The sequence below is a fragment of the Taeniopygia guttata genome, chromosome 1A (genome assembly GCF_048771995.1).
Source record: "Taeniopygia guttata chromosome 1A, bTaeGut7.mat, whole genome shotgun sequence".
Lineage (NCBI taxonomy): Eukaryota > Metazoa > Chordata > Aves > Passeriformes > Estrildidae > Taeniopygia > Taeniopygia guttata.
In genome coordinates this window covers 14,809,496-14,834,681 of record NC_133025.1, presented here as the reverse complement: position 1 = coordinate 14,834,681, position 25,186 = coordinate 14,809,496, and the positions used below count along the sequence as shown (strand labels likewise).

Here is a 25,186-nt window from a genome sequence, read left to right as displayed (position 1 = left end):
ACTCACGTCAACGTCCAAATACACTTTGCAGAATCTCTGATGTCCCACACCTTGATATAGGAGGTTGAAACTGTGAAGACCTGTTGTACTTCCAATATTTAATAGAAACTACATTATTTGGATGATCCCCTAAAGACATAATCTCATGTCCAATTACCAGATTCCAGACTTTACAGGTACGATCTAAATAAAGACAAACAAAAAGGGGGAAAATATTAACAATAATTTAAAAAAAACCTGAAAAATCTTGTGCTTTTCCTAAACACAGTTAATTAAAATAAATCCATTTATTTGCACTCATACATTTTCCTCAATTTCTGTAGGCACTACAGAAAAACAGCAAATAAAGTAGTTCTTAAAAAATACTGTCATGGTTTGACACTGGCATGATGCCAGTGCCCTCCATGAAAATGCAATCTTTCAAGTGAATGCTGTGCAATGTGATCGAGAACAGAGCAAAGCAGGCCCAAACCTAATAACAAGAAAAAACTTTATTAAACTACTACCACTATGCTACTATAAAAGAGGGAAAAAAAAAAAGAAACACACACAATTCAAAATGAAAACCTTCTAAAGCATTCCTCCTCCCACCACCCAACTCCAACAAACCACAGTGAGACACAATCTGGACCCCAATCAGGTTTCCACCCTCCAGATAATCAACACCCAGTCCATCTGCAGGGAGAGAGGTGCCACAGACCCCCCAAGAAACACAGCTGCCACATCCTGTGCTTCCATATCACCACATGGCACCGCCCGGAGAAAAAAAGTTTGCCAGTGGTGACCCTCTCCTTTTCATGCACAGTGCTCTCACCACCAATGCATGGATGGACAGACTGCTTTTTAGGATTTTTCCTTTCAAGGATGCCCTGCCAAGAGGGGAAAAAACAACAGTTCAGTTTTTCATGTTTTGGGACCAACAGTCCCCCCCCATTTTCCCCTGGGGCCGAGGGTCCAAGAACAAAAATCTTCTTCTCTTCTTCCTCTGCGAAGACAGGGGGCACCACTACAAACCTCCTTAACTTTTCTCTGTTCGCTCCACTTCTGTCTTTTCCCAGCTGAAGCATGGTCTCTTTGGCTCACCGGCATCCTCCTAAAATACAGTCTCTCTTGGAGGAGAAGATCAGTTCAGTCTGTGGCTACCAAGAAAAAGTCCAGCCAAAAGCCACTCCATCATCTCCTCCCACCTAGAATTTCTCCTTCCAACATCCCAGGTCCCAGGCTGTCTCTCTTCCTCTCTTTTCAAACCAAGGAGGAGAAAAATTTCACAAAGTTTTCATTTCTCAGGAAGGGTTAAAAGTCCCGACTCCCAGAGATGGCTCGCTGCCCAGGCTCCAGCTCCCACAGGCAGCTGGGCACCTTGCGGCCCCCCTCGCTGTTCTCCTTCCCCGCGGTGAACTGCTGGCAAAACCACCGCCGTCTCTTTTTCTATCTTGGGAGAGAGAGAGACTCTGGGGGGGAGGAACGGAGACATCCCAGATTTTCTCCACCCTTCCATCTTCAGGGGGCCAGCCCAGTTCCAGCCCCTCCACCCTTGGGCCTACCTCCGAAGGCCACATGGCTTCTCCCCTCTCCCACCCAGCTCGTGGCCGGGCAGGGGAGAGTCTGCACTGACTGCTGACGGAACCCAAGAGAGCAAGTTTTCCTGGGAATTCTGCTTTTAACCCCTCTGTGTTCTCAGAGGCGTGTCTACCTTCAATTGGTCAATGTCCAAATTGACCTCTTCTTTCCGGAAAAATTATTTTTCCGTGTCAAACCACGACAAATACACATAGGCATCTGTCATCACCAAAACTAAGCAAGGTTAATCATTAAATGTGCTTTCAAGATCTGCATATTAGCTTCCGAAGCATTTTAAAAGAATAAAAATCTTAAGGCTAGTGAAAATGCAGACAATTTAGAGACTATAAAGTGTGGATGATGATAGATGGAGAGAAGAATCCAATTTTTAATTCAATAATTCATTATCAAAAACATAGCTCAGGACGAGTTTTGAGACTTAGCATGGCCGAGTTCAAACTGACACAACAAAACTACAAAGGTGAGAAGGGACCCAAACTCTTCCATGTTTTGGAGGCCTCTGAAAATCCCAGCAGAGAGTGCTCTAATCACTCTTTTGATTTCATAGCAAAGGAATTTAAATACTACAACCTTTGATCTGTTAAAATTCCAAATGCATAGAAGTTTTCAAGAAATCTGCAACACTATTGGCAAGAACAGGAAACTCTCCTTGCTGCACCATGTCTGTATCACTCCATGTATTTTAGACATGCATTTATACTGAAATAAGTACTGAAAAGATGAAGAGAAAGCTTCATGTATAGACTCTAGTTATGATAGCATGATGGTAAGTGTAGCAAGACCTGCCTGCCACACTAAAACACCAACTACCAAGATCAAAGATCTGCAATGCCCATGAGAGCTTACTGGCATTTCTGAATTTGTGTGCAAGTATTATCTGGTGTCAGTGAGCTGAGATTTTCTGCTTCAGCAACAATTTCCAAAAGATGTAACTTCATTTAATTAAACAACTGTCTACACTCTTGAGTAAAAGCATACTTGGTAAACTCCCCTCAAAAAATATTTGCAGGAAAAATTCTCCCATAAGTTTAAAAAGCTAGGATAAGACTTCAAAAAGGTAAAACTACCAAACTTTTAGAATGCAAATATAGATATAAAATAAAATTTTATAACATGCCCTTTTTTCCCCTCACATAGCCACTAAATTCAAAATCTCAACAGAAATCAACTAAATATTATTTCAAAATCTAAATCAATGTCCTTTTTGCGGTTGTATATGCTTGTACAAATGTTGAAATGTTGGCTTAAAACCTGCAAGATCAAAATTTTGCCAACTCAAAGTGTCTGATTTGGTATTTTTAACAGCCAGCTAGTAGAATAGCCACAGAAACCACACCTGAATATTAGTACATGCCAGAAACACATAGTAAAAAATACAAATTGCAAATGTACATTAGGCAGAGACTGCTGTAGAAATATTATGCAAATAGGACAGATGAAGATTAAATGATGCATGACTCCAGAACCTGTAACATGAAGATAGCTACAGGACACTGATTTCCAGATCACTGAATGTGGGAGGTGCATTGAATTTACACATGAGCTTGTGCAACATAGGAGCTACTACCTAAAAAGCCAAGAAAAGGGTCTCTTGCAGTGATTGGCTAATATCTAGCAGTGGTAGTGGTAGATATAAAATGAACAGCAAGAGCAAGTGAAAAGAAAAAAATAGTGTGACTGCATGTGAGAGATATCTGCTGGTCCAAAAGTAAAAAGACAAAAATATTTTTAGTTCTGTTTAGAATCAAGAGATACTTGAGATATTCTTCTGCAGGTAAGTTTCCAATCTGCAAACAGGAAGGATTTTTGAGGATTCATAATATCTAACATTTTCCTTTCAACTTTTTACTTGAATATTCCATTGTTGCACAGACTTCTTTATTTCATGCACAATCCATACAAGACAACTCACAGAAAGATTTTTCCTAATAATTAGAACCATACACAAATACCATTATAAAGTTTTCGAGTTTTTGGGTTGTGTGTTGTTATTTTGTTTGTTTTAAATCTCACTGCTGTTCTAATCAGATTCTCACTATCTCCCTAGAATGTGCATTTCCCATAGCAGTAATATAGCATTCAAGGTATTAGAGGGGTTTTCCCCTCTACATAGAACACACTTATAATAACAAAGCAGCTTAACAGAACTTACATCTTCAATAAGAATCACAGTACTTACAAGACTGCGTTTACACTTTCTAGAGTGGTGATAGTAAAAAGGAAGGAGCTTTGTCAGGATTATTTAGTAAGTTTCAAGTATATTAACCTCATTTGTAAAGTTAAGATAATAGATTACAAGAAATTGGCGACATGCATTTTTTTAAAAGCAAAGGATAATTAGTACAGCATGGCCAAACTTACATGCTGCCTATCTTAGAAGGTAAGCCAGGTGGTGGGGGTATAAACTCTCTGTCCCTAGCAGAAGCATCATGTGTGTCAGCAGCCACCCCACTTTCTTGGGTTTCTGCAGCTGACGCGGCAGAGCCAGCCGAGGCAGAGTCTGCAGCGCTACTGTCGGAGACCAGGTCGCTGTTGGCTGCATACAGCAATTCCATCTGGGTGGTGGTCCTGCGGCGGGCCTGGAGACAGACAAAAACCAAACTGCCTCTTCAACATGCAGTGGTGTGTGTCAAGAGTCCTACACTCAAGCTTATCATTATTAGCTGGCAATTAGCATCCCCCTCAAACTCTTGGCAATTGCCTTTGGAAACTAAACCAAGAAGCTCGTCTCTGCTTTTGGGCAACAACTTCAGAGGAGGCAATTCCAATTCAATGTCAAACCACTGATTTGACAACTGGTTTCCAACTATATTCTTACAACCAGCTGCCTGTCAATACTACAGGAGTACAATATTACTTACCTATGGTTTATCCAAATGAAATGTTATAAAGCAGAGAGGAATAAAGCAAAGTGTCAATTTAAAGAGCTACAATTATACTGGTGTGACTTCTAACATCAATGCTTCTTCTCATATACAAACTCTGCTTCTTCTTTGTTTAAGTCACCTCAAAAGTCCACATGAATTAAAATTCATTCAGCATTTCAACAATTTGAAAACAACAGAAAAACTCACAACAACTTTGTGCAACACAGTAATTTGTAAAAAATGGATCATACATGTTAGGTGTGATTTTACAGTGAATTAAAGATCTAGTCCTCAGGGAAAGAAAGACCAACAGGGAAGACAAAGATCCAGTCAGAAAGGAGCCATTACAAAAATGATATGCTTATTTCATTGCATTTTTGGACCAAACTCACTTAGTTAAACAGCCCAAAAAGCTGCACAACAAGGAATGTTACCAAATAATTCAACAGCCAACACAGATGGTTTCTTCCAAAGCCAACTGCACTTGGAAAACTGGAGACTAAGCTTCTATTTACTTTCCAAACTATGTTTGTGCTCCTGTTAGCACAGAAGCAAAATTGCCATCAGTGCACATTTCCAGTTCCCACTGCCATTAATATTAAACTGTAGTCAACCTAGATATATAATTAAGATCCTGGAGGTCAAACTTTTGTTTCATAAACTTCAAGATATCTGTGACAAATCGCAAACAATAAGCATGTCCACAGTTCCCACTGGCAATAGCATTGAACTGTAGCCTAATACTAATATGCAAAACTACAGCAGTTGGGAGTGCAAGTAACTGGAAGAACACATCTCTTGCTGGAATTCTAATAGCTTAACCCCAAAATACGGAAGAAGTTATTTTTATCATTGCTTCTTAGAGAGGAGTGTCACACAAAATCATATGGCACACAAATCATATGTAAAGTACATCAGTTCACCTTTTGCACATCTTCATTCATTGAAGTCTCTTGGGCAAAGCAATAGGTTTTTTTTAATGATACCAGAAGGTATCATTAAATGATTGTCATGGTTTGACACTGGCACAATGCCAGCACCCCCATGAAAATGCAACCCCCCAAATGATTGCTGTGAAATACGATCTGGAACAGAGCAGAGCAGGCCCAAGCTTAATAACAAAGGAGAAACTTTATTAAACTACTACTGCTATAAAAGGAAAAAGAAAGAAAAAAACCACACTAAATCCAAAATGAAAACCTTCCAAAACATTCCTACTGCCCCCCCCCCCCCCCCCCCGCCCAATTCAAACAAACCACAGTGAGACCCTACTTGGACCCCCAATCAGGTTCCCGCCCTTCAGATAATCAATTCTCAGTCCATTGAGGGAGAGAGGAGTCCCTTCTGTGCCGTAGACCTGCCAAGAAACACAATTGCCACCTCTTGTGTTTCCAAGTCACACCTGGCACCGCCCAGAAAGAATCTGCCAGTGTGACACTCTCCTTTGCATGCACAGTGCTCTCACTACTATGTATGGACAGACTGTTCCTAGGATTTTTCTTTTCAAGGATGCTATGCCAAGAGGAAAAAAAACAACAGTTCAGTTTTTCATTTTTGGGATCGCAGTCCCCCCCATTTCCGCCTGGGGCCCAGGGTCCAAGAACAGAGCTCTTCTTCTCTTCTTCTTCTCTGAAGACAGGGGGCATCACCACAACCCTCCTCAACTTTCCTCTGTTCACTCCACTCCTGTCTTTTTCTCAGCTGTTGAAGCAGGTCTCTTGGCTCACCATGCATCCTCCTAAAATACAGTCTCTCTCTTGGAGGAGAAAATCGGTTCAGTCTATGGTTAACAAGAAAAAGTCCAGCCAAAAGCCCCTCCATCATCTTCCCCTGCAACCTTCTTTTCCTAACATCTCAGGTCCCAGGCTGTCTCTCTTCTTCTCTTTCAAATTGAGGAGGATATTTCACAAAGCCCTCATTTCCCAAGACAGGGTTAAAAGTCCCGACTCCCTGGATGGCTCTTGGCCCAGGCCTCCAGCTCCCACCTATTCCCCCTTCCACCTCCTCTGCCGGTGTACTGCTGGCACTGTCACGGTCTCTTTCTCTCACTCTCCAGAGAGACTCTGGGGGGGGAACAGAAACATCCCAGATTTCCTCCACCCTTCCATCCGCAGGGAGCCCGAGCCAGTTCCAGCCCCTCCACCCTTCTGCCTAACTCAACCTGGGCTGCGTGGCTCCCCTCCCCACCCAGCCACCTGGCTGGGAAGGGAAGAGTCTGCACTCTCTGATGACCGGAACCAAAGAGAGCCAGTTCCCCTGGGAGTTCTGCTTTTAACCCCTCTATGTTCTCAGAGGTGTGTCCAACCTTCAGTGGTCAGCCCAAACGCCAATATCCAACCCTGACCCCTGATTGGCCTGACCCTCTTCCTCCTGAGAAAATTCTTTTCTTTGTCAAACCACGACAATGATGAATTATTATAGATTCATGGAATCACTTAGAAGAATTATCATCATCATCCTTATACATCCTACCTTGCTTTTGGGCTTGACTTCACCACAAAGGTTCGAGAGATCTGAAGATACTGAACTAAAAGAAAAATTGCATCCAAATTAGAAAGTCATACTTTTTGCAGATTGGCAGGTGTGTATTTTAATTTTACTCTTCTTTCTACTGAAATTGTGGGCAAAGTATAATGAAACGATGTTAGAGATACTTTCTAATGGATATATGAGTCTGCATTACAAAAGGAGGAAATTACAGTAATTTTTCTAGAATTGGTAGTAACAAAGATTTCCTCACCTTCCTTCTGTTCCAGGACTATGCAATGGGGGATCCTCATCAGTACTATCTTCCAAGTTTTCTAGAAAATTTCCAGAAGAATAACATTAGTCTGTCCCTCTACAACAGGATGTGAAGGCTTTAGCTGCTATACAAAGCAACTCAGACAATGTTGAAAGGCATTTGCAACATATCGTGACTCTTTTCTATCCAGCCCCCACTGAATTTTCCTGATACCTAAAGTAATTATTCTCATACAATCTAAATACATCATACACCTAGGCATACTGTGTCAAAAATGGTCCTCTGTCTACTGTACCGCAGCAAGAGAGATGATAGAAAACCAGAAATTCTAGAAGGAAATCTGTAAGAAAGCAGATAAAGCAAAGAAAATTATCTGCAAGACATGGACGATATGGAATGTAAATCAATGGACAGTAAGAATGTCTCTTTCTCCTCTTTTTTTTCATCTTCTTGCTCCAAGACAGAATCAGCCTGGCTATAATGAAAAAGAAAATTATATTTTTAACTAGCTAGTGAGCTGAGGCTTAGCCTCCTCTGATACAGAATGTCACCAAGCATTTGAGCTGACAAGAAGCAAGCACTTCACTAGTATATAAGGATTCATTTCCAAAGAGGATGATGCTACCACTTAATACTATAGAACGGCTTTGTAAAAGGAGATTAATTTTTAAAGGAAGCTGCTTAGTAGAAATGTTCCTGAAGCAAAAATGGGTACACAAACCTGTCCACAGAAGACAAACCCAGCATGCATGTCACACACTAACACTGTCAAACATCCAATTGACACGTCTGCATGCAAATGGTGCGAAACATTTAGCTGAGACAATGAGTCAAGGGCACATGTACAATCCGTTCCAAACTGCTGGGAAAGCAAATCCCCTAAATTGCATGTTATTCTAATATTACATCTTAGGCATAGATCAAAGACATCGGTAACACATTTTTGCAGGCAAAGTCCCTCATTTTTGAACATACGCATGAAATATTAAGGACTAAATAACCTTGCAATGACATTCCATTGCACCTCTTTACTAGAAGAGACACTATGTTTCTTTACTTACTTTCTGTTAAAAAGCAGATACCATTTGCAATGCATAGAACAAATATATTTGTAACCCATATGAGAACAGGTTTGTTCATGTATATGTTTTAAGTGCAAGTTCTTGCTTTGGAGAAAGAGAGGAAAGATATCCAGTTTTCAGCTGAAATTTGAGAAGGAATGTAAAAAAGAGAAGGAAAATACTGCCTTTTGTGTTTGCTGCATCTAAACGTGCTCCCTGAAAAAGTTAAAACCATCAACCTAGAACCAACACCAATAATGTGCTTCAGAGTTACCAAACTGCTGATTTAATCTTAACAATGTAATCTTAGTTATCAGAAACAGAACAATATTCTAAAGAAAGCAGGGTCACAGGAGTAGCACTCTGAATTTTCAGGGTTTTTTTTTTTGTTCCATCATGGATTTGAGGCCAGATTAAAACCTTTCAATACTTATTATCATTACTGTCATTAGTCTTGTTATTATTGCTATTATTATTATATGCCTCCTGCAGAAGTGGGGATTTAGACTACTGCTCCTCTTGGTGAGACAAAAGCAGAATCTCTAAAATAAACGCATTTTTAAAAAATATAGGATTCCTATTAGAATTATGTTACCTCATCCCAGTACTCATAAAGAACTTGTGATCTCTTTTTACAGGTAACTAAGTAGAAAGTGTGGAATGACCACAAAAGGTGGGATTTTATTTGTAGGCTCACTCTTATGTGACCTGATGAGTTTCTTCAGTTTGCCTGCAATTCAACACAGGAAGACTACCCAAAGCCCTGAGATAGAGACCAGTGCACAGAATCAACAAAAAGGTAGAAAGAGCAAGATTCTGCAAGAGTTGGAAGAGATGAAAGGAGAAATGAAGTTAGTAAAGACAGTAATGTTTGCAGAGATAGCTGCTAGCAGCTATCCAACCACTGCTTGCAGAACAGGTGGAGAATTTTCTGATTATTCGTCTTCATCCTCATGCAGTGGCAACTGGACGGTACCAGAATAATGCCATACACCAGAACAGTTCACCCAGAGGAAATGCCATTTGACCAGCCCTCTCAAAATCTGCACATAGGTGGTTGTGACTCACATCTGTGAATGTCCATACATCACAGGTGGGAAGTAAAAGCAGCTTCCACAGCTCCTTGTTGCCTTCAGGGGAGGCAACGGCGACCTGGTTGCAAGGCGACAGCACGGCAGCCCAGCCTTGTCCGGGCTACTCGGGCTAACAACAACACGCTAACACCAATGTGGTGGACGGTCGAAAAGCCTTTATTATATTATCTCATGGGTTTAAATAGTCTTGGGGGACTTTGCTACGTCAGCAGGGGGTTGGTAGGGTCTCTGGGTTAGTCGGGAGTGGAAAACTACTGGGTTAGGTGTGGTTACATGTTCTGGGGGTGATAGATAACGTGAAGCAGGGAGAAGGGGGGAAGGGTCTTTCTTTCCGTCACATCCCGAGATCTTCCGCTCACCTGTCCCTATCTACCACAGCTCCTCAAAGAGGAGTCAATTCAGCAATATTCAAAACTCAATTTCATGGTCATTTTAACTCTTCACAAGAGCAGATGGGATAGTGAATGGCAGCTGGCTCATCCACCAAGGTGAATGTGCACTGAAAGTCCATTCAAGTCAAAACCTGAGGCTATGATGTACTTTGCTGCAGACTGAAACTTCTTCTTGTCTACAGTTGAATGCAAGTGCATAACTACACTGGGGAATGTTCAAGCTCTTCTGAGCCAAGTGTATTTAAATGGCTAAGAACTTCTGAAGATGGTGGATCTGAAAGCAGGCATCAAGAGGGCGAATCACAAATACCATGGAAGTGCAATCCCTTTGCTTGGGATAGGGCTGTCTGTGCTCCAACACTGAGATGTCAGGCATCCTGATGAGATTGATCTCAGGATCTGCTGCCACCCACATTCTACCTGCAGGAACTCTGCCAGGCCCTGCACCAACAAGAATCCCTGCAAACCAGCTGGGAATCCCAGCATCAAAGCCTCACTACAGTGATGTCTGAACTCCCTGCAGCTCAAAAGGTTTGGTCACTAGTGAGCCACAAAACACAGACTACCAACAGTCTTGGACCAAGGTTAGTGCAGCATATTCAGCTACATTTCCTTCCTATAAAGTGTTAGCAGATTCCTGGCTGGCTTAGATACTCTTACAGCTTCAGGTCATGCTTGCAAAGTGTTAAAAAGCTTCTTTAACAAGAAAACACTCTATGAAGAATTTTATTACAGATCTACTGTGCAATACATTTAGTACATGGTTTTTTTTTCATATGTTTCAGATAATTTTAATAAGTAAAAGCCTGTCCAGAGCTAAAGAAAATGCAATGCTGTCAGGAGGAACAATGCTCCAACAGGGGTGAACATGCACACACGTTAAAAGCCTGTTCTAGAGACACCATGATATTACAAACCACTGAGGTTCCTGAATAAATAACTGGCTGCAGGCAGCAAGATCCCCTGACACAGATTTTCAAGTGTCACCTGACAGGAAGCTGGCCAAGTTCTCACCATCTTTACATTATGATCTATACACTTCCATGCAGTTTTGTGCTTTGAAATGCTGTGCAAACTAGCACAGGACAGCAAAATGTGATTAAAAGCAGCACAAGACAACACTAAAGGAATTATCACTGGTAACAGGATTATTTTTCTCAAGTTCCAAATATAGAAAATTCTTTGGAGGGAAGAAAATAAGCTTAATTCATTTGGGAATAACTTCAAAGCAACAACAATAAGAGCAACTTTTATCTCAAAATCAGTGAAGTCAGTAACTTAAACACAATTGAAAAAGTGGGATATGATCCTGCATTCTGTACAATATTTACATTACAAAATGAGCTATTTGCAAAAGGTTAAAAATTACCTGCAAGTTAAGAATTGCCTTTTTTCCAAACCTAAAAAGATGAGCAGAATTTGTCAGAACAGTAGTATATCACAAAATAATTCTATGTAGTCTGAACATACTCTGGGCTCGCAAGCACCAAGTTATAAATTTGAAATATGGCTCTGCTTACTGTCTTCACTTTTAACTACCACAAGGGCTATTACCACGAGAGTTAGGAGTGGTTTCAGAAAGGAAGAAATGCTCTTTAAGCTCATGATAATGAGTTCATTTACAGAACAGTTCATGCAAATTTCACAGACTCACAAATTCTAAGATGCATCAGTTAGTGAACATGAATGAGTTAGTAACTCATGCAGCTGTACAGTACATAGAAAGCTAAACGTACTTACCCAGTGGTATGCTATCTAGGTCTGTGTAAATACAGCAACGAGGAAAAAAAAAGCAACATTCCAATCAAAACATATCTGAAATGAACAGGGCTTATGCCTTTATTAATGTTCAGCTCTTTATTAAAAATATCAGCTGGGCAGGGGGCTCAACACAGAGTTTGCCCACACTGTTGTAGCTTTTTTTCTGGTAGCCGAAGGGGGAGAAGGTGTGCAGAGTCTGTCCCTGAAGTCTTCATGGCACACTGGTAGCCAAAGGGTGAAGAGGTGTGCAGTCTGTAGCTGAAGTCCCGATCAGCAACTGTCCCCTCTCCTTTCCTCATGGTAACACCAGGAAGAGCTGCTTCTTTGGTCCTGCTTCCCACAGCCCAGTCCAGTCTAGTCCTCTGTAGGCTATGGTGACAGGTCAAACATCGACTAGGGATGTGGTTTCCTTTTCCCCAGCCAGCGCACCTGTCCAGCCCCCTCCACTGTGCCCAGCCCCCCATTTAGGGGTGTTTTCATCCCCAAAACCCCCTCCCCATGATTCCACTGGTTCCTCTATTTTGCATCTCAGTCCTAGAATAGCAGTGTGGGTGGGGGGGTGTAGGTTATCTCCTGGAGCAATTAGCTAATTAACATTTTAATATCAGTACTTAGCTCAAGCCAGCAGTGTCCCAGTATTGCCATGGGAACCAGGAAGGCTCCTTTGTTCATAACAAATCCCTCTTCTATTTCTTTGATCGGGCTTAAGCCCGCGTCAATTTACAGTCTCTGGCTTTTGAGGGTTAGTTTCTTTTGGTAATTCTTCTAATCTCTAGAAACAAAGTAAGACTTAATAATATTTTAACTAAATTTTTTTTTAAACTTCTTTGGCTAAAGGACACCTATTCTTATTAAACAGTTACAAAGTATTTAAACTTTCACTATGGTACTTAACCTCAGAAACAGTTATTAACACTCTACTGTATATCAGTTTCTAGCAAGTCTTCTTTAAAGTTAATTTTAAGTCTTCTGGTCCCTTAATTACCGTCCATGCACAAGAGGAGGTGGGTGACCCTGTTGGGTCTAGTCTGGTGTCTGGGGGTGGCGCTGGTCCTTTTACTCTGGTGACAGGGGTCCAGCCTTTTTCTTGGGTTTGCACTGTAGTGTGTGGTGAGTAGCACCTGGAAAGGTCCTTTGAATCTGGGGCTTAATGAAGTGGTGGTGTTCCAGGACTTTATTAACACCCAGTCCCTGGGACTGATGTTGTGGGCATTGGCATCCAGAGGGGAGGTTTGCGGGAGATACCCCTTCTTTCTGAGGCTTTCTAGGGATTTTCCTATGATTTTAAAATATTTCTGAGTTGCTGCCTCCCCTTCTAAATCATCTGCAGTACTGAAAGGGGTGATTAGAAAAGGGAGTCTAAACATCATTTCATAGGGAGAGACCCCTATGTCAGACCGAGGTCTTGTTCTCATTTGTAAGAGTGCAAGAGGTAAACACTTGAGCCAATTCATTTTTGTCTCCTCAATTAATTTGGTTATCATATTTTTAAGAGTTCTATTCATCCTTTCTACCCTTCCCGAGCTTTGAGGATACCATGGGGTGTGCAATCTCCAGTTTATCCCCAGGGCTTTTGTTACTTGATGCAAAGTTTGAGCGACAAAATGTGGACCTTGGTCCGAGTCAATGTTATTGACTAGCCCATATGGAGGTATGATGTTTTCTAAGATTATTTTTGCAACTTCTTGCGCGGTTTCCTTTTTTGTTGAGAAAGCCTCCACCCAGTGAGTGAGGTAATCTACAATCACTAGTAAATGTTTGTACGTCTGCACAGAGGGCATTTCAGTGAAATCTATTTGTATGTTTTGGAAAGGTCTTAAAGCCAGTTTTCCTCCCCCATGTGCTGTTTTTCTCATTACCTTTTGGTCAGTTTTCATCAGGCAAATCACACACCCTCTTGTGACTGCCTTTGCCGGGTCATACACTCTTAATACGTAAATTCTCCCGTAAAAAATGGTCGCACAAACCTTGGATTCCCCAGTGGGTCAATTCATGACCTGGACGACCATCCTTCCATCTCGTGGGATGATCCCTACCCCCAGCTGGACTTGCAAGTCTCTTGCCAAGAGATTACTTCCTAAGTTTGGCAGATAGATAAAGTCTGCCAAATATTGTCTAGAATTCCCCTTGATTTCTATATTTTCAGCTATAAATGCTTTAAATGGCCTTCCCTCCGCCCCTAAAACCTCACAAACTTTCTTTCCAATGGTGACTCCTACTGGTAACTTGTTTATGCTGGACTTATCTGCCCCTGTGTCAACTAAGAACTCAAATTCTTCATAGTGGGCACCTACTTCAAAGTTTACCAAGGGCTCTTCTTGATGGTTCATTGGATCCCTTAACTTATAGAGCCCCTGACACCCCTAGTCGTCTCCCCTTGAAATCTCTTCTAAGACTTCTTGTTCTTTATGCATTGCCTCATCAAACTGAAACTTCTTAAAATTCTTTTTAAGGTGTCCTATCTCACCACAGTAATAGCACCTCCTGTTGCTTGTGAAGCCTCAGGTTTCCTGAACTCATTAAAGTTCTTATTTGTTTCATATGATGATGCTGGTTGGTCTCTACTTTTTTTTCTGGTAATGGCCCTGGTCTATTCCAACTTGACTTAGACGGCAGTGCTGGTGATCTGACTGCTCTTATACGTTCTCGAGCAACTGCAACCATAATTCTAGCTTTATTTTTGGCTTTTTCTTCTTCCCTCCTTAAATATACTCTTATGGCTTCTAGGTCTTGGTTTACCTGATGACACATACACTGATCTCGGGTCCTATACCATGGCCACTCTCCCTGTAATTTTAACTTTGGCCATACTTCTATACTGTAATGTATCATCTTACTCTTGTCTAGACCCTTTGTGGCCTCTCAAGAATCTCACTGGTCTAACAATTGCCCCAAGGGGCTGCTAGGGGGAATTCTCTTTGCTTTCTCTTTTGAAGGATCCGCTCCTTTCCTATAACCTCTTCCCATTTTCAGGCCTCAAAAAGAAAAGAAAAAAAAAAAATACCTTAAATGGTGCCTCTCTCTAAAATGGAATACACTGATATGCAACTAAAGTTCATCTGGCTCTTTCCCACAACTTAGTATTTTAAATCTCTTTACTGAACTTAATCTCTTTTAACTAAACTCCCACTCTTGGTACTACTCTGGACATTTTACATTGTTTTTTGGCCAGGATAACCACTAATCACACTCACATCCATTGTCTTCTGTTCTCTTGTTTTTTTGGCCTAAGTTTTTGGACTTCTTGCTGGACTTTCTAGGCTTGGACCCCTGCTAAGTCCCGCTCCAATTCTTACTTGGCCTTTTGCCCAACTTTCTTACTATGCTTAAGAAGCTTGGTCTCCCTGCCGAGCCTTACACTCAAACTCCAGCCAAGCCCCTTGTAGTTTTCCCCCCCTCTACGCAGCCCCCCAAAGAATCCGACTAGCTCAGAGATAAGAGGCTGTGAGGGGAGGAATACCAGGAGAGGGATAAATATTCAAAAGAGGTTCTTACCCCAGGGTGTTGGAACAGCTCTCTTTATTCTGTGGTGTCCATGTGAGAGCGGGGCAAAAGAGGAAGAACAGGAATTCTCAGGGGTCTATATAGACTTTGGACAGGGTGGGCTTTCCTGGCTCTCCGCCAACCCCGTTGGGGCAGGAAGGAGGATCCAGGGGTTATCTTGATCAGAGTCACAGGGTCCCGGGGAAAAGGGGGGGGCAAAAGGGTGCCCATGAGCTCACCGTAACAGCCCCTCCTTGCCTAACTCCCCTACTAGGCTTAGCCTGCTTGCTTTCCTATCCGCTTCTTTACTTGCTTGCTTACTTGCCTTTTTGGCTTTCTGCTTACTTAGGTTCATGCCTGCCTGCCAGGACATGCCCCCTGCCTGCCAGGATATACCCTCTGCCTACTAGAACATGCCCCCTACCTGCCAGGATATGCCCTCTGCCTGCCAGGACATGCCCCTACCTGCCAGGACATGCCTCCTGCTTCCTGGGACCTGCCCCTACCTGCTCTGCCAAGGACATCCTGCCCTGTCTTCCAGGGACATTTCCCCTACGTACTCTGCCGGGGACTTTTAGTTTTTGCCTGTCAGGGACATCCTGCCCTACCTGCCAGGGACATTCCACCTGCCCTTTTATCCCATCCTGCGTGCCGGGGATATGCCCTCTGCCTGGCGGAACTTGCCGCTCCCGCCTGCCAGGACATCCTGCCCCACCTGCCAGGGACATCTCACCTGCCCTGTTATCCTGTCCTGCCTGTCAGGGACATGCCCACCTAGAGAACCTTCACACGCCCAGAGGAGGGCCTTTACCTCTAAGGAGACACCTCAGTCACTCCTCTGTTCTACTTGCTTCCCCCTGTTCCCGGCCGGCCCCTTTGCAGAAGTCGGGAAACGCAGTACTAGCGGGTCCCTCTCACTTCGGGGGTCTGAGCTGCCGGCCCCCATCTCACTCACTCACTTACTCACTCACTCACTCACTCACTCACTCACTCACTCACTCACTCACTCAATCTCCTGGTTTTTCACACTGATCCGTTGCCCCTCCACATTGATCCTCCGCGTTGCTCGTCTCACGCTGATCCTAGGGTCCAGAGGTAGTCAGCAAATCCCGAGGGTCCCTCGAAGCAGGTGGTCAAGCTGTCCAGCTGTCCGGGGGTCCTCTTCAGGTGTGGCTATCCCGGACGAGCCCCCAATTGAAATGAACAGGGCTTATGCCTTTATTAATGTTCAGCTCTTTATTAAAAAGATCAGCTGGGCAGGGGGCTCAACACAGAGCTTGCCCACACTGTTGTAGCTTTTTTCCGGTAGCCAAAGGGGGAGAAGGTGTGCAGAGTCTGTCCCTGAAGTCTTCATGGCACACTGGTAGCCAAAGGGTGAAGAGGTGTGCAGTCTGTAGCTGAAGTCCCGATCAGCAACTGTCCCCTCTCCTTTCCTCATGGTAACACCAGGAAGAGCTGCTTCTTTGGTCCTGCTTCCCACAGCCCAGTCCAGTCTAGTCCTCTGTAGGCTATGGTGACAGGTCAAACATCGACTAGGGATGTGGTTCCCTTTTCCCCAGCCAGCGCACCTGTCCAGCCCCCTCCACTGTGCCCAGCCCCCCATTTAGGGGTGTTTTCATCCCCAAAACCCCCTCCCCATGACTCCACTGGTTCCTCTATTCTGCATCTCATTCCTAAAATGGCAGTGTGGGTGGGGGGTGTAGGTGATCCCCAGGAGCAATTAGCTAATTAACATTCCAATATCAGTGCTTAGCTCAAGCCAGCAGTGTCCCCGTATTGCCATGGGAACCAGGAAGGCTCCTTTGTTCGTAACAATATCCATTTATAAAAAGAAATAAAACAAAAGTACCCAAACTTATTCTAAATTTTTCTTAGTATCATCTCATGAGAAGTAGAACAGATGCCATAATAACATAAAATGGCAATCCAAAATCCTTAGTATATGATGACAGAACAGGATTGAATTTTTGAGCTTCCCATTCAGAAGTTAAAACAATTCCAGACTGTAAAAATAACACGCAGATTATTTGAGTTTTTAAAAAATCTCAATACAAAAAAAATTGGTTTCCTACATTTCACTGCTGAGAGGGTCTACTTAAAAACGCCATACACACATGTTAATTGTGAACTATAAGATGCTACAATACAGCATCTATTCAGAAAATAAACAGTCTAGAATGCCCAGTACAGCATGCACAAAAGGCAAACATGACATGCAGCTGACTATTCAAAAAACAAGATGAAAAAACTACCTTGCAAAGCATGACCCAGAAAAGCATCAAGTTCAGGATTTAATTCAGCTTTTTCTTTTAGCATATGAAACAGCAGTTGGTTTTGAGTAGCACTAGTAATTTCTGTCTGCTTAAGGCATCCCTCAAGAACTTTGATCTGAGCTTCTTTCTGAGCTGCTTGGAGACCCTAAGAGAAAGAAAGATGACAAATGTTTCACCACAACCCTTGTTTACAAAATGAAAATTGTCAACATTTTTTAAAAAATGCAAACACAAACAATGTGCACATTGCAGCTGCCTTCTCACATCCTGAAGATCAAGTGTCAAAGGGTCTTTTTCTTTCCTTCACCTTTTAAAAAGACTCATTAAGCATTCCTTTAACTTGCATTCTTCAGACTGCCTTGCAAATATGCATCTAGTGGCTAAGTGGGACATGACTCCCAAGTGCAATTCAGAGTCTTTGCCATTTTTAAGAATAGCAAGCATCTGAAAGATTAACACCTCCACTTTCCCCAAATAATTACTTTTTAAAAAATTATTACCTATGGTACTCTATGGCAAGAAAAAAGGGAGGAGGTGGAAGGGTGGGACACAGAACCATAATCTTTCCTACCCAATCACTCAGTGAACTTTCAGCTTTTAATGAAAGATCTTATTGTAGAAATGTGCCCCCTGTTGGCAGAGTAAACAAGTTACCCTTTGTCCCCTTAAAAAGGAAAAAAACCCTGCAGTTTCTCTCCTCAATTTGGTTAAAAGACACTTCATAGGACCTTGGGGACTTCACCTCAAACTTAAGGATAGAAGCCAAAAAGTCCCACCTAAGCAACTCCTTGGAAAAGAAGAGAACAAAAGAAGTTGATCGCTTTTGTGAAGTGTTTTAGCAGGAGCAAGAACCTCTTGCCCTGACTCGGCTTTTCTCTGCAAAGAGCTTTTTTATTTTTGCCTTTTATTAAAACTTTTTGTTTCCAACACTGTCACAGGAGCCATCCTGCTCATTTTATGCCATCTGAGGTAGCTGAGCTATCAAGGGTATAATGCTTTTCTCTGAGAGCTTGTAAGACCTGGCTTGAAGAGAAAAAGCATTATCTTATGGTCTAACTTACGACAGAATTCATTCTAAGAGAACTTCTGTATCAATTGGAAGAGCCAAGGATTTGTGAGAATTGTTTTTAGTTATAGAAAATACAGACAATGAAATTTATGGAACAGTTTCTAAAGTGATTTCCAAATTCCAAAAGAAACAGTATGGAAGAATTAAGGTACAAAATATCTCCTCAAAGTCTTCTAGGGCAACAGCAGACTTTGAGTGTTAGTGCTTGAGTAACGAGTATCGCCCAATAAATGGACACACTACATTTTGATGGAACTAAAGCTACACATCAACAGACACATTCTGCAGGTGAAAACAAACAATAGAATAGACAGTAGACATGACCAATTTTGCAAAAAAGTATCCCTTCAGCTTTTCTACTTGATAATTACTAAACAAAAAGATTATAGAATACTTCACATAATGGAGCTTTTTATCATAATAAAGAGAAATTGTTAACAGAGTGAGTCAGAGGCACTTTTCTCACATTAACTCTGTTGCAAGATCCATTCGAACACATCCAAAGGCTGAAAAATATGAAAAATATTTAAATTTCCAGAAGCCAATGTGATTGTGGGAATTTTCTTTACCCTTTTTTTTTTCCCCACAAACTTTTTGGATTACCTGCATAGTGATGAATCAAGAATGCAAAAGAAATCCCAGAGAACTGGTTGGGGGGGCTGACCCAAAGACAGTTTCAGTATCATTGAAATCTTTCATTTGACTCAATGAGACAGAAAGAAAAGCAGCAGCAAGAGCACATGATACATGTGTGCACAGGGTTATAAGCTGCCAAAAACATTTTTGAAAATAAGAGACTAAACATATTTCCCCAACATCTTCAGAAGAATCCCTGTGGCTCTGCTCAGACTGAAGTATGTCATGCATCAACATGTAACTTAAATTTTTTGAGGTTCATATTTGTACAAAGGTGGCTGAGCCAGTCTTTTGAAAAAAGATCTCAAGCTCTCTTTAGGAGTTTGTTAAAAAGCATAGAGATTTATTTGATTACAAAAAGTCAGTGCTCTTGTAAGCACAACATGAGCTAATTAATACAGTGAAGAAGGCTCTACTGGGGGTTGAGGAACAGACAGTAAGTTGAAGAGGACAACAGATCTCAAGGGCCTTCACACTGAGAATCAGCATGACTCAGTAATGTTGACCAGCTTAGCTTTGTTTAACACACATTTGTCATGTCTTTATGTCAGCACAACATATCTGCTCCTGGCACATGCCATAGTCCTGGCACACACATACTTCACTTACACATTACCTTATTGATACCCATCATAAGGAAGTGATCAAGCAAATATCGAGCTTCTGTCAGAGTGCAAGCATTAATCACTGCTGTTACATCCAAGGTCTCTCCTTCTTCCTATGTGTGCAAGAATAAGCCCAGTCAGATTGTGAAAAAGTCTGAAGAATTGTATTAATTTATTGCCAGCATACTAGAAAGCATCAGCTTTGACACTGAAATGCTTCGCAATCTTAACTTGCATTACACTATTGACACTAAAACTTAGGTATCAATCATTATACAGTTCACAACAAAAAAATTAAAAACTTAAACCCATTAAACTACATTGAATTTTGTGTGCTCACTCAGAGCACAGACTTCAAGGTATGTAATAACCACAATCTTGCGGTTCTCAGCATCAGATAAACTACTTTGGTCAATACGCAGTAACAGTACTAACAGAGGGAAAATGGGAACAGAATATGAAGTTTTTCCGAGACTTAACTACATGGGAATCAGTGGAAAACATCAACAGAGGGAAAACAGGATGACAAGCATATGGCCTGAAGCTTACCTGAAGCTCACATGAGACCATAAGCTTACACACACAGCTGGTAAGAGAAGAGTCGTGTCTAGACACAGACCTACAAACAGCATGCAGTGCAAACACCCCTGTAGTGGAAGAGGAATCTTTGGGCTGGAAAACACAGTGAGTAAAAGGATAGAGTGCAGCCTATTTCTACTCTTCCATACAGACTGCACGGACAAGGTCTTGGTCCTTCACCACATGACAATTGTCCAAAATTATGCCAGGCAGCAACAAATAAAGATGGCATGGCAGGTGACAGTAACATTTTCATCAGACCCTAAATGCCCTTCAGCACATATGATGAAGGGAGAGACAGGGTGCAGAAGGAGACTGAAACAATTGATCCAGACAGTAGTGGACAATTACCAACACCAGAGGATCCTCTGGGATACATATGTAAGTTCTTCTGCCACAGCAGAGCTGGCTCTTGAGTCAAAGACTTCTGCTTCCTGATAAACTACATCTTAGAGAAAGAACTGTGACATTTTTATTTGAAAGGCACTGAGTAGTAATAGCTAGAATTAAATTAATTTCTTGCTTTTCTGGCATTTTTAATATTACAGCTAATGCTGGCATTCAAAAGTCATGGGAATGATATAAAAAACTTTTAGTCATAAGGAAATTCCAGAAAGAGCATTGCCTGACAACCAAAACATTTCTGGATTTTACAGTTGTCACAGAATTTCTCATCCCATGAGATGCATTTCTCCTAAAGGCTACTTGATGTGACCCTGACCCTGAAACCAGGGTGGCTTGGAGAATATCAAGTAGTGCAATGCCATCTGCACAGCGCTGAATCTGGATACTCTGGCAACATTGGCAGTATGAGGATGCAGGCAAATTGGGAAATGCTGACAAAGAAACCACATGGAACTGAGAGTTAGAGGAATATAAACTGTATCCTTACTAAGACAGACAGAAAGACAGAACAAAGAAAAGAGTCACAAATTGACTTTATGGCACAAACAGTTTGCACTGTTTCACTGACCACAAGTTACATCACCTGTACAAACTGGAAGAATTTCCCTCATATCCTACAAGGAAAAAAAAAAAAAAACAACAAATAACCCCCCCCAAAAAACCCCACAAAACATCACCACATCAACAAAAAAATCCAAAGCCAAACAAAAAGAAAAACCCAAGAAAAAAAAATCTAGGAATAAATTATATTTATCAACTTACAATTGTTGATGTCAATTAGTGACTGAATTGGTCCTACAACCCTTCAAGTACCAAGGAAAAAAACCATAATGACCCAAACTGTTATTAAAAACATTTCTCTCCAGGTATTAATGAATACACAACTGCTAATTATTAAAGAATTTCCAGCATTCTCTGAATTTTGCAGTTTGCTCTTGCAGTCTTTCACAACTTCATTTAACATCACATTTCACAAGCTTTAGCCAATGAATGTGTTTACAGATGAATCACAAATGTGTTAACCATTAATCTCTGCCCTAGTGTCGCTCACTTTATACTCCGCTCTGAAGCATAATTTTGTAATCAAAAAATGTTATTCAGCACAAACAGAAGAAAGGAATCTCCACGGCAATTCCCATCCTTCTGCACTTGACATCAAGACAATTGAAAAAGTTTTAACAAAACTGACATGGCTTTTAACACCATCCGCAGAAAAACTTCTGCTGTAAACTATATACTGAAATTAGCTACAAGTAATAGTCAGAATGGTAATGGTCAGAATCGACTGACTATGTTCTATACCTGCATTTCTATGTAACTATCTGATGGATTATTGTGAAACATGGCAGGTTTACACAAATGATACCTGGTTTTAAAGGAACTCCCATACTAAGTGAATTGGGTCAAATTCAACATTAATGCTCTGACACCTGTAACTGTGACAGGCTATCTGAAGAACTTAAAAGTAAAGGTCGTGGATTGCTTTTACACATTACAGCACACCATTCTTTGGACAACAATTAGTGCTTGTGAAACTTGCAGAGACAGCAAGTACAACGGGGTGTTAATACATCAGCCTGGTGACTGTTTCAGTATTAAAAGTTTAATCTTACTCTATTTTCCCACAGCTTCAGCCCTCTTTTGAAATCCACACTTGATAAAACATCAAATCATACTTTTACTAAGGAAAGAGAGGGAGTGGTCTGACAATTTAAGTTTAGAGAACTGCCGTTCTATCGTGGTAGTAGTACCGGTAAATAGCAACGTTATAAAATGACGAACTACATTATAAAATGATGAAACGCATTGTAGAAGACACTCTGTCTAATTTCCCGTCAGGAAATACACGGACAGTTCAAATTTTCCGCTAGAAGCTGCCAACTCTGTTGGTGAAAGTCGTCACCACTTTGCAACTACTAGGAAATACTTAAGGAAGTCGCGGAATGTGAACGAAGACGTGAATAAAAACAGCGCACAAATAAAACTATTTTTTAGACCTCTTAACAAGAAAATCTCTGCATCACGGGCGAAAATAGGATTTTTGAAACACCGATAAACAAGTGTCAAAGGAACAAACCCACAGACACTGCATTTGGTGTTACGGGTTGGCATTCCCTCAGTTTCTCGGCAGCAGCGTTACGATAAGACATGACGGAGCGACACAACATGCCCGTACTCCTAAGTTTTGCAAGAGAGCCTTGAAGAAGCCAGGACAGGATTACTCCGGTCTCCGTCCCCACCACGGCACTTGGGACAGCTCCAGAAGTCCAATACCTGCCGGATAACGCGCCCCGCGCGCTCACCGACGCGACTCCCGCTGCCGGCGGCGGCGCGGGCAGGATGCGGGGCGGCGGCAGCCGCTGCCCGTCTCGGCAGAGCCCGGAGCCGCCGCGGGAGCCGGCGCTCAGCCCCGGGCCCGCCGGCAGCAGCTGCGGCGGACACGCCCGGTGCGCGGCCAGCGCGCTGCAGCGGGCTGGCAGCCGGCCCCGGGCTGCGCCCGGCTCTGCCCGAGGACGCGCTGGCAGCTGCCCGCGCTCCGCACGCTCCGGGGGCAGGAGCGAGAGCGCCTCGCACAGCGCCGGGACTGCGGAGCGCGTCCCGCGCCGCCTTCTCCTGCCCGCTCCGCTGACAAGCCCGGGACGAGGGGCGCCCGCCCGTCCGCCCCCTCCGACGCCGCGGGGCGAGCGGGCGGCGCGGCCGTGAGCCGCCTCCGTACCTGCAGGATACGGAGAGCTCCACCTTGGTGGCCGGGATGCTGGAGCTGAGAACGTTAAAATCCCCCACGGACGCCATCTTCGGAAGCCCACCGCTTCTGCCCGGCTCCTGCTGCCCCGCCGGCTTCCCCAGCCCGAACATGGGACAGAGCGGCGCGGGCGGGAACGAGGGACGGAGGGAGGGAGGGAGGAGGCGGCGCCTACCGGCCTCCACAGCGCGACGCCGCTGCCGCCCGTGGCGCGGAGCTCCGCTCGGCACCGCTCCGCACCCGCGGGATGCGCCCGCCGGCTGGAGCGGCGAGCCGGGAGCGGGCCGTGACGTCACCGCCAGCGGGAGCCGCGCGTGCCCGCCCCGGGCGCGGGGAGCCCGACGGCCCCAGCGAGGGGACGCGGCGGAGCCCGCGGGGAAACGCGGCACCGGCGCCGCCGCCACCCCAAAGCGTGCGGGGCCGGGAAGTGTCCCGGGTGGGACGTGCCCAGGGTGCAGTCCCGAGCGATTTCACTCCCGCGCCTCCCCGGTTTCTTCCCTCCTGGACCCTGCACGGAAGCTCCCGCTCCGTCCCGTCCCGCAGGCTGTCCGGGGATCTCCCCCCTACGCGTTAGTGAACGAGGAACCTCCCCGGTGCCTTCCCCTCGGCCTTTCACGGAAACTCCCGCGCCTTTCCGTCCCGTTCCGCGGGCTGCGCGGGGAATCCCCTCCTTCCGCGTTAGTGGTGTGCGGGTCCCCGCGCCCCGAGCAGCCGCAGCGGGGCTGGGGACAGCACGGGCGGGCCGAGCTCCGGGCCCGGCGCGGGGCGATCCCGGGGCCGCCGCCACAAAAGCCGCGGGCGGCGAACGCGCGAGGCCGGCGGGGCACGGGCGGCGCGGGCGGGGCCGGTGCCGCCAGGGGGCGCGGCGGAGCGGCCCGGAGCGCCGGGCCGGGGGCGCCCTCGGGGCGGGCACGGCGAGGGGACCCCGCGGGGATGGCCCCGGACAGCCCGCAGCCCTTCCTCCGGCAGAGGAGGCGGACTGACCTCGGTTACCGTGTGCCTTGGCACGCTGACAGACGGGGGCTTCGCTCTCTCACACGTGCGCAGACCCATTCCTTTTTTTCCAAGACCACCAATGCAGTTGCACTGAATCTGTTCGTAGTAATTCACAGTAATCACGACCACTCCATCATCTTACATGTAATGTGTTTAATTTGTGTCCATTATTATGGCATCTAAGTAGTCCCCAATATTGATTTCTCGTCACAGCAGTTTGAAGAGAGATAGAGGTGCTCCCATTCCCATGTCACAGGTGGGAAGTTAAGGCACAGGCAAATTAAATGCCATGTCTGTAGCTACACAATATGTAGGACGGGTCAAAGTCCCTGAAAATCATATGCTGAAGCCCAAAATCATGTACTGAATTCCTCTACTCCTCTGTCTGTTGAGAGTTTTACATATAGCAATAAAGAAGTTTCATGTGTTTATTTGTAAAAAAAATTAACTCCAAAGCCACAAACGTTATCAAAATACATTCATTTCGAATTTAATTTCTAGATTCTTGTTACTGTAATTCAAGTTCAATGTTTGATCTCAGATAGTTAATCAAAATAGTGATAAGAGAACCTGAATGCCAGCACTGGTTAGCACATAGCAGACAGAAGGAACAGCAGCAGGAATGCAGAAGACAGTAACACGTTCTTATGTACAGGAGATATACTCCCTGTGCACAGCACACATCTGAAACATAACTCCAGTGGCAGAAACTCAAGGAAGATATTATGGATATTTTATTCAGAAACTTCTGACCACATCCCAGTTCCAATCTTCTGGCTCTTTTTTTTTTTTTTTGGAAAGTTATCACCTGAAATCTCATTTCTTTATTTTCATTCTCTTGTCCAGAGCAATTTGTTAAGCACAGAGCAATTTCTCATCAGATATCTCTAAAGTACTT

General features: G+C 43.7%; 1 protein-coding gene across 5 annotated transcripts; it reads right to left on the bottom strand.

Annotated features, from left to right (window-relative positions):
• Positions 1–36: 36 nt before the first annotated feature.
• LOC105758548 (kinesin-like protein KIF21A) lies at positions 37–23,671 on the bottom strand. 5 transcript variants are annotated; one of them, XM_041710927.2, is made up of 9 exons: positions 23,266–23,405; positions 20,496–20,592; positions 19,577–19,678; positions 17,235–17,400; positions 11,479–11,499; positions 7,189–7,249; positions 6,921–6,975; positions 3,943–4,160; positions 37–183 (listed from the first exon to the last, which is right to left on the bottom strand). In XM_041710927.2, exons 3-9 carry the CDS (start codon positions 19,592–19,594, stop codon positions 171–173), a joined length of 552 nt encoding a protein of 183 aa, XP_041566861.2. In that variant the 5' UTR covers positions 19,595–19,678; positions 20,496–20,592; positions 23,266–23,405; the 3' UTR covers positions 37–170. The 5 variants fall into 5 exon arrangements, with proteins under 5 accessions (XP_041566861.2, XP_072776136.1, XP_072776117.1 ...); XM_072920035.1 differs by lacking the exon at positions 20,496–20,592 and adding an exon at positions 21,312–22,823 and having other exon boundaries at positions 23,266–23,393; XM_072920016.1 differs by lacking the exon at positions 20,496–20,592 and having other exon boundaries at positions 23,266–23,661.
• Positions 23,672–25,186: the final 1,515 nt, after the last annotated feature.